A 17,779-nucleotide genomic window follows, 5' to 3' on the forward strand; every position below is an offset into this window, starting at 1 on the left:
TGTGGAAATAGTGAGCTGCCCTGAGCAGTAGTGCACTGGAGGGTATAAATATTGTAAATAAATAATAATAAATAAATAGGCTACATAATAATGACCCTTTGGTCTGATCTAGCAGGGGAGGTTTTTTTGTACAAGCAGAGTTGCATGTGTAAAGCCCATGCAGGAGCTGAAAATATGTAAAATGCTCCTGGGAATGGACTGAGCCCTTTTAATTTCAGCAGTCGTGTGTGTGTGTGTGTGTGTGTGTGTGTGTGTGTGTGAGAGAGAGAGAGAGAGAGAGAGAGAGAGAGCGAGCAAGTGAGTATGTTCACTTAAAACCAAAGGAAAATGGCACTTGTCAAGGTGAGTAGGAATTTTTCCTTTCTGTCTTAGATGTTTGAAGTCCAACTGTCTATCTGCTGAGCCACACTAGCAGGCAAATCAACAGAACTGAATACCTTAAATTTCTGATTGGCATGATAGATAATCCTACAAAATGATTATTGTGCAAAAAAAGTTCAAAAATGTTATTCAAGATCCCATCTTTCATGTGCTTCAGTCATTCAATTTTAGACTTTTTGAGGGGGGAAATTCTCAGAGATTACATGCTGCTGCAGAAATCAGGGCAAAGGGTGTGTACATACCAGTTGCCATGGTTTGGTCTGAATTCAGACTGAATTGCTGCTCCCTGAACTGGTTTGGTCAAACCCGCTGGTCAGGCCGATAAACCAGCTCGAACCGGTCCACAGTGGCTTGTGATCAAACTGCTTGAACAGTCCTGGTTCACAGTGGACCAGTTCACAATTGAACCAGTTCTGCACATCTTTACTCATGGCTGAATATCTGATTATGGAAGTAAAAGGTTGTTTACTTTTTAGGCAGAAAAGTTTGAGGGGAGGCAGTACCAGAAAGCTGGAAGAAATGTGCTTGAAAATAATAACTTGTTCTGTCAAGAACAAAGTATTTTATGGAAAGTGTATTCTTGTGTGAGCTGTTCTTGATGTACTAGAAAGAGGTGCATGGAGACCCTTTGCTTCAGAGGAAGACCTTTTTGGTTGAGCATTCTTCACTTCTTCATTACACAACTGAAATTTCATTCTTCTAAAAAATGACAGCTAGGTATGCCAAATATTGTGGAAGTTTACAAAGGCTGCCTGCTTATCTAATCTTGAAAACATTAGCATTCTTTTTGGACTAAAATGTGTCTGCCTTAGTCAGAATTAACTGTTTCTTTAGATGAATAGTGTCATGAGCACAGGTATCAACACGAGATGTTTGTATACATGGTTTTTCTTAAACAGCCTGAATCCTGGAACCAAGCCACCAACAACTCCAGTGAAACTGAAGAAAGTCAGCACGTTTCAAGAATTTGAAAGTAACACAAGTGATGCTTGGGATGTCGGGGATGACGATGATGAACTGTTAGCGATGGCTGCGGAAAGCCTTAACACCGATGTAGTCATGGAAACGGCTAACAGAGTGATTCGGAATCACAGCAAATTACAAGAACAGCACAAACTGCAGGAGGGACAGGTGGAGAAAGACCAACTGCAGCAGCTTTCAGACGGGCCCTCAGCTGCATGTGGTGACAACAGGCTGGTTAAATCTGTCAGTGAAAGCAACGCATCAAGTTCAGCAGGTATATTACATTTGGGGAATTCAGTTGCCATCTGAAATTTCTCTAGTTGGTTGAATGCTGTGGAGTACAGATCGTTTCAGGTGGTTTTGAATGCTTAGGAGACTGCTTTTAGTTGAGCCTTGATTGAAAGGATCATATTGTGCATCCAAAACAAAACTTAAAATGTGGTGGGGTGGCGAGGGGAAGATGAGTAGTTCTCAGACTGCTTTTTCTGAATATATCCCACTGATTTCAATGGAACTGATCAAAATGGTAGATCTTAGATTCTCCCCCCCCCACCCCGTGTGGCTATGAGTAGCAGTCGGCAAAGAGCAATTACTTAACATGGAAAACTAAATTAGTGGCATATGTCAGCCAGCTCTCCTGTCTTATAGGCAGAGATCCTACATACATGTAATGTATGTAGTATGTAGTACTCACGTAATGTGAGTAAGGCTCAGTGATGACAGTAAGACTTGCTTTAAAGCAAGCCCTTCTTAGAAGTGGAATTGGGTTGCATAGTGTACTAAACACCTCCATGTAGTCATATGCAAGTGCTTCAGATTTTTCAGGTGTAGTGTAATGCTGAAGAAATTTGGTCCAGTATCCCAAGTAGAATGGCACTTCCATTCGTGCAAGGGAGGCCCAGATTTCTGCTTACCTTATCTGATATAGGTTTGAACTGGAAAGTCATTGGCTTGGATCCAGACAACTGTGAGTGGCACTCTGCTCACAGAATGGGGCTTTCTTACTTCCTCTTCAGTCTTGCATCACCTCCTAAAATAACTGACTCGGGAATAATGTGGGGCCATGGCATGGAGGGCTGCTGCTGTAGTGGGGAATGAGCAGAAATACAGGCTTCCCTTGCATGTGTGAAAGTGCCATTCCGCTTGTGCAGACACTAAGCTAAATTCAACCCATAGTTAATTCTGTTGGGTCTAGTAAAACATATGCCTAAGGTATGCTACTTTCCCCTATGCGGTAAAAAATGGGAAGTTTTTTGGCAGGGAGTTACTTGTATTTAAATACTTTCAAAACAAAGAGAAAAATAATTCTATGAACTATTTATATAACTTTACTACTTGTGTCTTTAATTCTTCATAATGCTTTCTAGTATTAACATTTAATGCAGCACTCTCAGAATTAAGCTTTTACTGTGCTCTTATACCATCAGAATGGGATTTTTAAAATACTGATTAGACGTGCACATTTGACTTCTATTTTATTGAAAAATATAAGAGTAATTGTTTAATTGTATCTAATGTAAAACTATTTTAATCATTAATCATGTAAAAACTATTGACCTACATACTGTGCCGCAAAATGCGGGTGGTTAAGTGTCCACTAGGGATGTGCATGAACCGGTTCGGAGGTCCGGCCACTTCTGGCTGATGTGCACTGGTGACTTCTGGTCTGACGCTGACGGGGGTGGCAAGATGGTATGCTGTTGCCCCGTGTCAGAGGTTTTGCAGACAGTGCCGGTGGGGGAAATGCGGTGGGGGGTAGATGAGCACCCTCCCTGCTCCTTAAAGGTAACCCCCTACTGCTGAATCGGCTGAAAGCTGGTTCGTGCACATATCTAGTGTCCACCCATGCTGGTGTGTGTGTATAAACCCAGCTGTGGCTGTTGCAGAATGGGGTTGTTTCACTTCAGCTTGCAATTCTACAAGTGAAGTTGTACAATGCGACCTTCATTATTTCCCGTGGAGGAATTGTCACACAATTGTACTTCTGCAATTTAAAGCTGGAGCAGAACAAGCCTGTTCTGCAATGGCCTCAGCGTTTACACACACTCAAGAGCATGGGCAAGTTCTCAACTGCCTGTGTTTTGCTGCGCGGTATGTAGGTCATTTATGAGCTGGTGTGGATGTCACAATATCTGGGATAAAATTCCTGCTCAGCTACTGTATGAAGTTTTCTGTGTGAACTTGAAATTGCTTTCTCTGCCTAATCTACTTTATAGCACAATCCTATGCCTGTTTACTTGGAAATAAGTCCCCCTTGTCCTTTCTGAGCCTTAAAATATGAGTGCGTTCATGTCTGTTTATATCATGCTTTTCCTTTAGAAAGTGCTTGTACATGGACTCTGATCTGTTGGATATCTTCTAAAGCTCTGGTAATGCTACGGTTAGGTGCTTCCTGACTACTCACTTGGCAGTATCAGCTAATATATCTTGTACTGGAAATAAAATCAGACAATTTGCAGCACCAGTAATGCTCAACTAATTTGCAGTATCCAAGGCTAATTCTTTTTCTCCCCACTCTCACTTTTTTGCTCTAGATAGTGCTAGTGAAAATGCTTCCATGCCAAGATCTCAGTCCCTTCCACAGGCCTCAACAGTTGGACTAGTGGGTGGAGTGACAGACCACAGTACCTCAGGGGTTCCTGTGCTATCTGAAAGAGAGGCATCACGATTAGATAAATTCAGGCAACTTCTTGCTGGCCCAAACACAAACCTTGGTAAGTACGCCCAAACAATAACTGGATGTGTGTGGCTGTTGCCTGGGTGGAGTTGATTATTTTCTGTGGTAACCCTGAAACCATAGGACTTGTTCTCTAGTGAAGGTTTTATAGGCACTTTTTGGGGCATGTGTGTGAAGCGATATATTTCAGTGCTCTTTTTAAATGCTTTGAAGCAGGAGCAGGCAACCCTGGCTCTCCAGCTGATGCTGAAGTACAACTCCCATCACCCCAGTGGCTGGGGATGATGGGAGTTGTAGTTCAACAGCTGGAGAACCAAGATTGGCTGCTCCTGCTTTAAAATCAGTGACTCTGAAGTTTTATGGTAGGTCTCACTCATGCTGTTGTGATATCGCATTTCTTTTTCTTATATTTAACGCTTAACCTTTATTAATAACGTGTTTCTATAAGCTGCCTTGAACTGCATATGGTGCTGTAACAAAAACATACAGCTTTAGTTGTTCACAGAGTGGTGTATGTGGTATGCTGCCTTAAATGTTCAGCATCACCTCATACGAAGGGCTGTATGTACTCTGTTCTCCGCCCCCCCCCAATAGCACCCAGAGAAACTGTTATGCAACCCATATATGCTGTGCAAACTAAATAAACTTGTATATATTAGCTATGCTGCATAATTTATTTCCTCCTGGAAGTCATGAGCAGGAGCATGAAATTGGGCAGAGCCCTGAAACCCTGCCCACTAGAGGTCATTTTGAGCCAACTTTTGGCTTTGAAGAGTTCATCAGACATTGCCAAAGTATCTAGGAATTTCTCATTTGTAAAAAAATGAGAATGGATCATGCTAGGATATTTGGATGCTAATACTGAATTCTGTTTTTACATGAATTGTGACAATTGCACAGCCCTATATGGTTCTTTGGACTTCATTTGCTGATCTTCACCTGTTTGTCTTAATCTGATTATGTGTTCTGTTAATATTATTTGTACACCGTAATGACATGCGAGAAGAGCTTTGTGAGCTAAACGTACGTGAAATTTTTCACATATTGTATTGTATTGGAAGTCAGCAGTGATATGAATTCTTGAATTTAGGATAAGATTTAATTAGCAAACCCCCTACTCAGCAGTCCGATTTTAATTTCAGTTTTTCATGGAAAACCTTACAGCATAGAATCTATATTAAGTTGTGTTTCTCCATACTATATGGAAATCATGTTTGGAGTACAGAAAATAGTATAATGTAATATATTTTATATTTGTTCAAAGGGAGTGCCATGAGTGGGTTAGTGATCTCTGGTGCTTGTTGCTGTAAAGCTAGTAGGAGGGAAAGGGTGCAGTGTAGTTATTTGCTCTTGGAAAAGGAGATACATAGATATGATAGGTTTAGATTTGAATTGAATAAACAGTATAGGAAATAATGGGAATGGTTTAAGGAACTTAGTTGGCTAGAGAAACAGTAAGCTCATTCACAAAATCATCAAAAGCAGGATAAAAGCCGGGCTTCCTCTATTTTAATGCTTATGTGAATTTAGAAAAATCCCTTTAGCTCACGTTCCTCAAGCTAGGGTAACCTAAGTTCTCTACTCTGCTCTTAACCAAGGTAAGCGGGGGGCGGGGGCGCCCTTTTGGTTGTGTGAACCCATTCACCTTTTCTATCCAGCTCTTGGGGCATAACAGCCATGGAGAGCTGTGGCAACAGGAGTCCTAGCTATGGAAGTGCTGCTCTGAAATGCACTTCCTATGATCCAGTCTATGCAACAGCTTCAGCAGGGTTAGGTCTGCCTCCTGTTCCTTTGTGGCCAGTCAGAGGGCTGCTGCTGATATAATGAGGCTTTCACCTTCTGCTAGCAGTTCAAAGCGTGCTGGGAAGGCAGAGGGACTGTCGGAAGACCATCCATGACAAGGTGGGGCTTAAAGCTTCCAATATGAGCAATGGAGACTGACTGCCTTGATCATGTGTGCTGTGAGATAGCAAACCCAAATTGCGGTTCTGATTGTGTGGAGGAGATAGGGTAGAAGCTCTCATGCCCTCCAGCCCATCCTCTTATGGTTGTTTGAACAAGCTTAATTTGTTACAGCTCAAATATATTTCATAACATCAGTTCTTAACCTTGCTAACTGGGTGAAGAAGCACCTTTTTTGCCTGCTTCTCTACTGTAGCAAGAGGAGAGCAATTGTCCCTATCCAGACCAACATAGCATCTCTTTAGTGACTGCTGAAGAGATTGAGTGTGTGTCTGGTTTAAGATTGTGAGTCCTTTTGAGACAGGGAACTTTTATAAATTTTATATAAAATGTGGTTTGCTATGGAAGCTTATTTGAGGACTTTTGTTGAAAAGTAGTATATAAATATCTTTATTAACGCTGCAGCTTTCACAGGAATTCATAATTATATCATGCTTAAAACAGTGGATCCCTTTTTTTCTTGTTTCAAAATTGTGATTTTTATTAGAAGCAGAATATCCGAAAGTCTGTCTTCTCCTATAAAAGTCTGTCTGCCTGCTACCTTGTCTGCTACTTTTGTGAGCAGGAGACCCTTCTCTGTGTCTTGCCAATATCTGTTGGTTGTTTGGTTGAGATGTAAGAAAAGTTCTTTTCTGTAATCGTGCCTAGGCTCTGCAGTTCTTTTCCTAAGGAGGTGCACTTGGCTCTATCTTTGTTGGCTTTCTACGCAGCTGCAAAAGTGTTGTTCCTGCAAGCTTAGTTTAGTTTAGTTTAAACTAAACTAAGTTCCTGCGAGCTTTTAACTTGTAGGAGAATTGTGCTTTTATTTCTGTTGCTTTAAATGCTGTTCTAAAGTGGTTTTACCCTTTTCAACTGCTCGAATTAACCACGTTGCAAATTGTTTGTTATGAAAATGTGGAATATACATCCATAAATAAAAAAATATATTTTAAAAGCTATGTTTCCTGCTTTCATGTGCTCTAGGCAGCTTACAGTGGAAGATAAAATCATCGTAGCCTTTAAGTAATGTGAATGTGTACTGAAACAAATCTTGAGTCGGCTCTGAAAACAGTGGTATTTTCACAGCTTAATCTAGTGAAAGCATCTTCATGCTTAGCTAATTTAAACAAATTTTAGTGGACAGATTTAGAAAACCTATCTGTACAACTGTCAAATTTACACTTAGCAAAATAAAGGTCATGTCAAGTCTAGGTCAGGTCGTTAGCAACAGCAGTTCATGTTGGCACAATGCATCTGAAGAATGGCCAAATCAACAATGTGGTTGTTTTAAACTTTTAAACTATATGGCCTGAATGTTCTATATAGATCTGTGACAATATACTTGGCTAATAATCTGCGAAAAATTGATTGGTTCTATTTTTCTTCACTTGCCAAACCGATCTCTCTAAGTTCTGGCAAAGAAAAATAGTTGCTCTACCCTGTATTCTGTCCTCTTATTCATATAGCATTGGGTATAACGTTGTGTTACGGCTTCTCTTTCTCCTAATGTATGACCAAAGCCCTAGTCACATGTGATGTTCAATACTCGTACAGTCTGTGTCCTTGGGTACAGATCCGTGCACAGGTGCATTTATTAACATGTGATGTTGAACATAAGTGCAGCAATACACTTCATATCTGTACCATGCATTTGAGAGACTTGTATGCAGTAGGGATGTGCACGGAGGCGTGGTCTGGCACCAGCAGGGGTCTCCTTTTAAGGGTGGGTGGGGATTTGCACTTACCCCTCCTGCCACTTTTCCCCCACCGGCGCTCAGTTTTTGCGAAACGTTTTTGGGTTGGCAGCATTCCTCCCTGCCACTCCTGCTGCTGTTGTTGTCTGGAAATACTGGAAGTAGCAATTGCGCACGCCGTCGCTCACGCAGCGTGCGCACGCAACATGCAATGTGTTCGGCAGGGTGCACATGCACAATTGCTACTTCCGGTATTTCCAGACAACGGGGGCAAGGGAGGCACAGAGGAATGCTGCCCCCCCCCCCGCTTTTTGCAAAAATGGAGCACTGGCAGGGGAAAAGCGGCGGGAGGGATAAGTACAACCCCCCCCCCGGCCCTTAAAGGGAGACCCTCCCCTCCCAGCGCTGGACCGGCCCACATTCGAACTGGTTCGGAGGCCTCTATAATGTCCTCTGGACCAGTCCGTGCACATCCCTAGTATGCAGCTTCACTTTTAAAGTGAAAGCAGCCATTGTTGTTCACACAGTGTACAGATATCTGAATGCAGGTACACTGTACTTGTGAAGAACAGGATCAATAGACACAAAAGAAGACAAAACTGAGTGTTGGAGAACTTATTGCTCAAGTACAGCTGAAGAGAAGTAGTCGGACCCTAACCTGAAGATGTTCATTTGCCTTATTTGTGAATCTAAGGGTTTTGCCTTGATTCAGACATAACGGGAAACCATGGCTTCCCTTTATGAGAAGAAGCCATGGTCTCATGCATTCTCCCTCCTCTTCTTCTTGCATATGAGAGGAAGAGTGCAAAATATTTTGCTCTTTATTCAAACTCAACCACAGTTCTAAGTTATGTACTAACTTGGGGAAGTAAGCTAGTGCTTATGGCATATATTGTTGCTACAAGTTACAGTCCATCTGTAGGAGGCTTTGTGAGCATGTTTGAAGCAACTAATTTTTCTCATGCAGAAGCTACATGATTTTTATATTAATAAGGCATACTGAGATGGTATATTGCTTGACAGTATTCAGGAAATCTGTTTAACACAACAAAACTAACTATCTCTGACTTGGTGTTATTCTTGTATTTGTAGATGAAAAGTTTCATCAGATTTTTAATTTCCTATTTTCTTATTTCACTATCATTTTTTTTTTAATGCAGTGCTTCCAAATTCTTCTTCAGAACCAATTTAAGTGTGTGTTCAGGGGAGAGGCGGTTTCTCCTTTCTAGGTTTGATTTCATAGAGACCGAATGTTGATGAACCAATTGCTTTTCTTGTGAGCATCTCAATGACTGAATTCTCTCGTCCTACAAATTAAGGGTTTTATTTTTCCCTTTGCCATGTGTATGTGCATCCGTGCCTCCTTCTTAAAATGCTTGTCTTGTGTTATCTCTGCAGAAATGGTATTTGTCATTTCTTACTCTTCACTTTAATCTGAGCAGTGAAAATTGGTTCACTTGTTTTTAGTTCCTACGAGCTCTCCTTTTCCAGTTTGTCTTATTTTTTTAGTCATTTCTTTGCCCTATCATGCCTCTGATCCTTTCCACGTCATACAGTTTTTCTATTGGTAACAATCTAAAATTGATATTTACTTTACTGCCAAGTTAAACTCATGACATCAGAGTTCCATCTGTACTCTTGATTCATTTACCCCTATCTTATAGTATTCACTTTCAAATTTCCCAAGTGATTCCTTTGCTGCTGTTCTCTTGTCTACTTTCCTAAGCTCTTTCTAGAACAAGTGCAAAACTAATTATAAAACCTGTACTTTAATGAAAAGTGTAGAGCTGGAGGACACTAGACCATATATGCTATACATAACTCAAAAGGAACTGAGGAGTATTGTGTTAGCTAAGCCTGATAACAGAACCTCTCTTAGCCAGCTGTCAAGGTGTCAAGGGTTTGCAGGGAAAATCTCCAGAGTAGAGCAAGTGATGAAGGCTAGGCTGGTCCCTCCAAGTGCCCTGAGAGAGCAGGTTATGAATAACAGTAAAGTGCTCTACCTCATAGCTCTGGACGATGCAGAGGACTTGATTGTAGGAGCATCATCATTTTGTTTTGCTTCCTGTGGAGCTTCTGAGAAGGCAAGATGCAAAACAAGCTGCTTCCTCACAAGAATTTTGTTTTTTTGTAGGAGAGGAATAGGCAAGAAAAATATGTACTGTGTTTTTGTGTCCTCTGAAGCCATACAGGAATTGAAGTCCCCTCGCCACTCTGGTGTGAGCAGAAGATACATGGGAGGAGAGTGGGTGAAAACTACAGGTAACAGTTGGCTAGTAAACTAAGTCAAAAGACAGGTGGCTTATGACATGACACAGTGAGAGTGAACAGGATAGAGCGAGAACAGTTTCCCTGCCTTCCAGTTTGTGACCCAGAGCACAACTGATCACATCTGTAACCGGTACAAAAATGCAGGTTACATTGTTTCGTACAGTGGTTCTTAACATGAGGTCAGCCAGATGTTGCTGAACTACAACTTCCAGCGTCCCCAGCCACAATTAATTGGTGGACCTCATGTTAAGAACCACAATTAATTTTGGCTGGGAATGGTGGGAACTGTAAGTTCAGCAACATCTGGTGGACCCCATGTTAAGAACCACTGGTTTAGTTTTAGTAGAACTAGGGAATTGAGATGCTGATGTGTCAGCCAATAAATATGTTTGACACTTTAAATATGTAGATATTGCACAGCAAACAAATATGTTTGTACCCAGCACTTGTGAATGTTGGCCAGGAAACATAGTATCTTTATTGGGGTGCAAACCCTTATATCTTGCAAAGATCCTCACTTCCCTCTATGCCTCTCAAAACTGTCTCTAGATTTATCATAGCTAACATTTTATTTATTTATTTATTTATTTATTTAACATTTGTATACAGCCTCTAGGCAAATGTCTAGGAATTGGGAGGAAGAGGACAAGGGACCAGTAACTCCTAAGGAGAGAGGCAGGCAGAATCTGTGTGAGAGGGAGAGAGACCCCTTCTAGTCCCCCTCCCCCGATGGGGGAGCCTTGAAATTCTCAGAGTGCTTGTGTGGTGAGCACTAAAGGAGATGTAAAAAAAATTGGGGGGCAGGAGGCTGCATGAGATAGAAGCAAATTGCTAGTGTTATGCACTTTTCCTTTGTTTCAACAGCTCCACTTACATAGCTAGGTTCTTCAGAACAGTGAACTGACTCCAAAATGCAAAGAATACTGCTAAGCCAGTACTGAAATGTATCTTCTCTCCTATCTTGCTTTGAAGGCCAAGATCCCTAACAGTTCTTAGTAGGCTACACTCCTCCTTACGAGCAAAACTACAACTGCGCAGATTACAACAATGGAATCTCTTGACTTAAAACCTTTCAGTTACCAGGACTTTATTGCAAGGTTTGGCTAGACTGGAGACAGATTTGAATTTCTGAATTTGATTGACTTGGTTGTTACATAAATGCTTTCAAGGAAACAAGGTTGATACTAGATTTTTCCAAGCATTATCTATGTTCCATCAATTAAGATTGGGTGAAAAGTTAACCATTTTTGAAAGACATTTTTTATATACTGCTTTTCAACAAAAATGTTCTCAGAGTGGTTTACGTAGCAAAAAGAAGATGGTTCCCTGCCTCCAAGGGGCTCACAAAAAGAACACAAGGAAAACACCAGTAATAGCCGCTGAAGCTGTGCTGGGATTAAATAGGGACAGTTGCTCTCTCCTTGCCACCACTTTTAAAAGGTGTCTCTTTGCCCAGATAACAGGGCTGTTGTGTTCCATACAAGTTACTACTATAGCACCTGTAAATATTTGCAGGGGGGAAAACCTGCATGGGATACAAGTTTTATGAAATATTAATGCTGTGCAGATCAACAGTCTTCACTTATTTTGTTAGCTCTCATTTGCCATTATGACCATTTGTACTTAAAATTTCCTTTTAATAATTTTCTAAACATTATGCACTGTATTTTATTTCTTATTATGGTATGCACTTATTTTCTATTTCTTTCACATCTCCACCTCATCTGTTTTACTACTTATTAATTTTCTAACTTTCTGCCCGAGTTGGCTAATCTAGCTTGCTTTTTTATATGTCTAGATCTATTTCTGAAGGTTTTAACTCCTTCAGCACACAGTTGTATCTGACATATTTCAGTTTTTGCATGTACTCAAATAACTCTTTTGTTCCATTGAGAAGATTAAGGGCAGTATTTGCTTGCGCAAAAAAAAAAAAAAAAAATCTAATGAAGCACCTAACAGAGCTATTACTCATTTTTGAAACTGGTTGCTGTGGTTACCGTAGCGATCTCAAGCCCTTTATTAAAGGCATTCTCTGCATGTGCTGTCTGGCTTTCCAGATGCTGTTGGGGGAGCTACAGTTCCATGCATCTATTGTCCTGGAAGAATATTCTAGCTCTTTATAGTTAAATTATGCCAGGAATGTTTTTTATAAGAATGTGAAGCTTATAAATCTAGTTTATCATGTCTATCATTTAATTGTTCATGCAAGCCGTTACTTCATGTAGCGATTTACAGTCATCTCAGTAAAATAACTATGTTGTGTCACAAGATGAATAATGCATGTTCACAAAATTGTGGGTCCCCTTAACATTATGGTACCAGAGATATATGCTTTAACAAAAAGAGGAAGAATGTTTATATGTTCAGAGCAAAATATTGTGTATAGTTGTGTTGGTGATATCTGAAACGTTCCCAAGCTGGGAGCGACTTCTGGTTAAGGCTAGATTCAAAATTTTGACACAGATGAAAGTTCTGCCAAACACAATATGTATGTCAAGAGGTTTAGTTGAATCAAATTTACCCCACTGAGTGAAGAGGCACCTTTTAAAAAATGCGTCTCTTATATTTAGCAGGGGTGAAGCAACTGGCTCTGGCCAACCCCAGCACAGCATCCCTCTAGTGGTTGTTGCTGGCGTATACCTTTTTGTATCTTTTTTTAGATTATGAGCCCTTTGGGGAAAGGGAACCATCTTATTTCTGTTTTGTGAGTAAACTGCTTTGATAATTTTTTGTTGATAAATGGTATGTAAATACTCATAACAATAATAAAATTGTAGTTAGACAATGTTGGGATGACCGTCTCTGCAGCATAGGTTTACCACAAATTAAATGGAGACTGTGTTCAGTGTTGCAGAAAAATGTTAACATAGTAGTTGAAGAAGAGAAAAATCACTCATGGGTTAGAGTTCGGTAGTTTGGATGTAAGCCCTACTGAGTTCATTGGGACCTAAAATACACATAGGCCTTACCTCCCCCCCACCGCAAAAAAAAAAAAAAAAAAAACCACTCCCTAGAGCCTAGCTACACATTCCAATTGGCTCTGTCTGCTCAGAACCCTGATGGTCTTTCTCCTTCAGCTATACCAACAGGCAGGCAAGCTTGGAGAGATTTGGAGTGATGATCTTTACCCTTGCCTTTCCCTGCCCTTTGGGAAAGGAGAGCCTCAGCATGTCAAAGGAGTAGGAATTTCCTTAAATGGAGGAAAGGAGTTGACTCACCATTGCAGACTTGGCTTGAAAAGGAAAACAAAACACAAACCCAACAATTTTCAGTGTTTATTGGGGGTGGGGGGTGGGAAGGCAGTGAATCTTCCCTGTTTCTTGTTGATAGGTGTCGTGACTCCTTTCTTTAGGCAAGGAGCTATGTCCTTTGATTTGCTGGAACTCTTCCTCTTTCATGGGAGAGCACTTGGCCTGTGCTCCAAACCTCTCCAGCCCTCTTTGTCTTTTGGGATAATTGTGGGAGGGAGACCATCAGGATTCTAAATGGCCACAGCTGGCTGTTCCCACATGAGCACCTGTAACAGGTAAGCAGGCTCTTAATGGGTTTCAATATATGGCTGATTCTTATGTTCCCTTCCTTCTCAGTTGTGAGTTGGTATCAGCCACAACCTTAGTTGTATAGTGTATTTCATATTACCTTCTGTCCCTTTAAATTGTCCAATTGCTCTGCTCATTGTGCTGAGGCTCATCATGTGTGAGAATACCCTTCTTTATGCTTCTCTTGAAGCAAAGAATGTCTTTGTTGAGCTGTCTGTTGACTTCTGTTTCCTGTAAGCTACAGATCTTTCTTCAAAGTAAGACCTCTCTGTGTTCTTGGGGAAAAGCATTTAACCTGTAGTAGGCATTTCAGCAAGTATACATAGACCTATCCTGTTGTGTAAAAAGAAGGCATTCCTGAGAACTTGAGGTAATAGAGTTTCCTTGAAAGCATTGTATTAAACAAAATGGGCTTCTCTTAACTTGTAGTTCTAGCTTGTTGTAAAGCGAGGATGTCAAACCCTTGGCCAGATCTGGCCCACACAGCTCCTTCCTTCTAGCCTTCTGACCGACCGACCTTCCTCCCCCCCACATGCCCACTCCACCATGTTGCTCCTTTCTTTCTCCTCCCCCTGTTGGTTCCAAAGCACCAGCTGGGTTCCATTCCCTACTGACAACAGGTAACCAGAAAAAAAAACGCACATGAAAAAAGCCCACAAGAAAATTGTGCACAGAAAACCCCCCACTGTCATAAAAGCCCACACGGGCATTTTTTTGAGTGAACAATTTTACGTGTGGGCATTTTTCTTGTGCGCTTGTATGACAGTGGGGTTTTTTCTGTGCGTAATTGTCTTGTGGGCTTTTTTCACGTGTGTTTTTCATGGAACCCTGACGACAATAGGGAATGTTGTCAACCCTAATGCCAGTATATACTGTATATACTCTTCAGCACACGAAGTGCTAGCCCAGAAGATGGGAAAGAAATTTTAATTTAAGTGGCAGGGCAAGAGTGGGAGGAAGATAGATGGTGGCCAACAGAAGGCAGTGTGAGGCTGTGTTGCGGCCCTCCAGAAGTGAGGCTGTGTTGCGGCCCTCCAGAAGTGCTTCGGAATCCAATCCAGCCTACCACCAGATTTGAGTTCGACACCCCTGGTGTAAAGGGTAACACATACTGACAAACCTTGACATTTAGGTTGCATGCACACATAAAAAACCTATGGTTTGTTTTGGGGACAGACAGAGTTGTAGCAAGCCAAGCTTCTGGATTGTGTTCTCCCACTCACAAGGGAAGTGACTGAAACTTTGGTTTCACTTTTAAATAAGCAACCTTTAAATAAACATTTAAATGTTTTCACTTATAAATAATAATATATTTTTAAATATAAATAAATAAAAGTTCATTTAAGCAACAGTTCATCAAGTTTAGGCTGTGGTGAGATAACAAACCAGCATCTAGGTTTATCTTTTTGTGCCTTTCGCCAAAGCCCTCCACCAGAAAACAGAGTGAATGAGTTATATATTGGCAGTCCTTGTCCTGTCTTGCCTATATCAGGAGTGTGTTCCAGTTTATTGCTACAGAAACTAAAGACATCATGATTGCAATCCTATTACCAGTCATTGAGAAGTTTTCATTTTAATTAGTGGAGCTTGTTTTCAACTGGCTGTGCCAAAGACTGGGGGTGAGGAGTGGGTAACTCACTAGTATGGAATCTGGACTGTGGCTGTAGTAACTGCATGTCCCAGGACAGAATATGGGAGACATACCTATTAAGGTTGGGTTAACTGATGTTCAAGTCCTCTTAAGCTAACATAGAAAATTACTGGAAGTCTGTTCCATGTGGTAGTATGATAAATAATAAAGTTTTAGATTTTCTGAAACCAGCCAAGAGATTAATTCCCACACTTTCAAAGGCGAGGCAATGTTGCTTAAGAAGACCTAGACTGTTGCTAAGGAAGACTAAAAGGGCAAAGAATAAAAACAACTTTTGGAGTTCAGAGAGAAGGGAGCATGCAGGCTTCTCAGGCTTTGGGTAGGGTCTGTATAATATTATATATATATATATATATAATATAATATAAGCATGCAGGCTTCTCAGGCTTGAAGGGTCTGTATAATACAGACTGGCCAACCAGTTTTAACTTCAGAAATGAGAGAAGTCAGGAAATGAATAGCTTAATCTAAGTGACACTCCAAACCAGTGCTGGACAACTTTGGTCCTCATGCAGATGTTGGACTACAACCCACACTTTCCTTGACTATTGGCCACAGTTAACTCCTTAATTATTGTCCACTGTGGCTGGAGAGGATGGGTGTTGTAGTCCAGCAGCTGAAGTTCTGCAGCCCTGCTCCAAAGCATAGGTTGCATGATTAAAAATGCTACTTGCTCCAGTGTTCTCTCTAATTTTTTTTCATCTGTGTGTGGAATGAGTTTTGTTCTGGGTGGCAGTATCAAGGCAGTGTGTGTGCATGTGCATTCAGAGTGGGACCTTCCTGCTTCAACCTGAGTGGGACCTAAAATTAACTGAGCAGGCATCAAAAAATGTGTGAGTGTGTGGACATATGTGTATACCTTAGAGGGAACACTAGTTAGCTCACATGCTCCCTCTCCTCTCCTCCCTTTTTTGTGTGGATTTCCCCCCTCCTTTTCTGGCTTGTGTGATCGGTAGTTTGCTGTGAAATCTCAACTGGGTAAACTGTGGTTACTGCTGACACACAGTGTTGACATTCTTCACCCATATATGATCTTCTGTAATGCTGTAGAATTTATCTTGGTGTGCCATGTTTGGGCATTGATGAATGTAGTCATGAAATTCAGGAATAGCTATTCTTTAGTAAGAAGCAACCAGTTTCCTATTTAAAATGTCCTTGTATTAGCAGTGTCTTGACGAAGAAGAAGAAATTTGGTACCTCTTTTCAGAAAACCCGCCCCCCCCATCAATATCTACCTATAGACTTACTATTTTAGTCACGAGGGAGAGAGAAAAGAGGGTCCATGTGACACAACACAGTATTAACCTTTTCCTAATTAAATCCTGTAGAACATTGGCTGTGAAATCAATGATATTGAAAGAGCAGTGTATGTAATTAGACCTTTTGGAAATGTTCCTTTAACGTTGATCGTGAAACAAACATTTCTCTTCAGACAAAATCATTTTTTGTTTTACATAAAGCATAGCTGGGCAGATAATAGTATTTGAATTGGATCTCTTTGGGGATGTTTGAAAGTTCTCATCTTTTTGACATTTGAAAGAAAAGCAGATTCTGGCCCTGTTAGGACATAATGCCAAATTGGAGGTAAATGTGCCATAGGTTTGAGTTCTTGATTATCCAAGTGCTTGAAGCTGAGATTTTTCCACCCAACTGTGACTCCATTTTCACCTCCAAGCCTGAATTTGAACCTTCGGTTTGTAGTGAGTTTCGCTGCTTAACCCTAAGGTTCGAAGGCATAATTGTGTCATCTGAATTCTCCTGCTGCTGTAACTTGGGTTTCGTGCGCAAGCTCCTCCTGCACCCACAGAGAGGTTGCCTCAGAGCAGCCCAGAAATGTGTCTGTTCTAGGGCAGCCATGTTTCTCACTGGTCGCCTGTCAGAGATGATGCTCTGCCGTCTGCCATCTCCTTATTCCTCCTGCGCTGCATGGCAACAGGGATGCTGCGTCTGTAGAGTTCATGCATTTAAAGGGACAGAGCCACATTGGAGCAAGCCCACTTTCCCTTAGAGGCAACACCTCTATTGCCCTTGGTTCCCCCTATCATAAGAATGAGAGCTTGCATGTTGCTTTATTTTTATGCACGACCACTCCTGACCAAAGGTGGTGGCCACATGGTTGTTCCTGGTGCCACCTTTCCAGCCAGGTAACAGCTCCTAGGAACACTAGCTACAACTCATTTGCATGACATCCACGCTAGGCTCTGGGAGCAGCTACACAGATACGACATGGCATCAGTTTTTCTGGTGGACCATCCCTTCTCCTACCCACTGCCTTCTTGCCTTGATTTCTCTATTGCTGTACTGTGTTTCTCCCCCAGGACCCCATTGCTATCTGGAAATGCTCCTTGCGGTCCTGGGTTATCAATAATTGTGCTTGTGCATGATCATGAAGCTTGGGAGTTCTTGCAAAGGCAGTGGTGTGAGGAAAGGGTTAAAATGACTTTGCCTTGCTGAAGGTGGGTGATCAATGCTGAAAAGGCATGAGCACACTTAGCACACCCCCTCTAACATCGTAGCCAATAGCTGCTGCTTTACTGATATGCTGACACCTTCCCCACAGTCTGGCGATGCGATCGGAATGGAGCTTCCTGGGATGTAGCCTTGGCAGAGCAGGGAGAGGGAGGAATTTCTCTGTCTACAAGCTGGAGGCTGCTAAACTGCA

General features: G+C 41.4%; 1 protein-coding gene across 4 annotated transcripts in view; it reads left to right on the top strand.

The window, feature by feature from the left end:
- TBC1D22A (TBC1 domain family member 22A) overlaps positions 1–17,779 on the top strand; it is a 183,518-nt gene that overhangs the window by 18,828 nt on the left and 146,911 nt on the right. For all 4 annotated transcript variants that reach the window (XM_053256789.1, XM_053256791.1, XM_053256792.1 and 1 more), the window contains exons 3-4: positions 1,281–1,618; positions 3,879–4,058. In XM_053256789.1, coding sequence (XP_053112764.1) covers positions 1,281–1,618; positions 3,879–4,058 — 518 coding nt within the window. The remainder of the gene's footprint in view (positions 1–1,280; positions 1,619–3,878; positions 4,059–17,779) is intronic.

This window comes from Hemicordylus capensis, chromosome 5 (genome assembly GCF_027244095.1).
Source record: "Hemicordylus capensis ecotype Gifberg chromosome 5, rHemCap1.1.pri, whole genome shotgun sequence".
Taxonomy (NCBI): Eukaryota; Metazoa; Chordata; class Lepidosauria; order Squamata; family Cordylidae; genus Hemicordylus; species Hemicordylus capensis.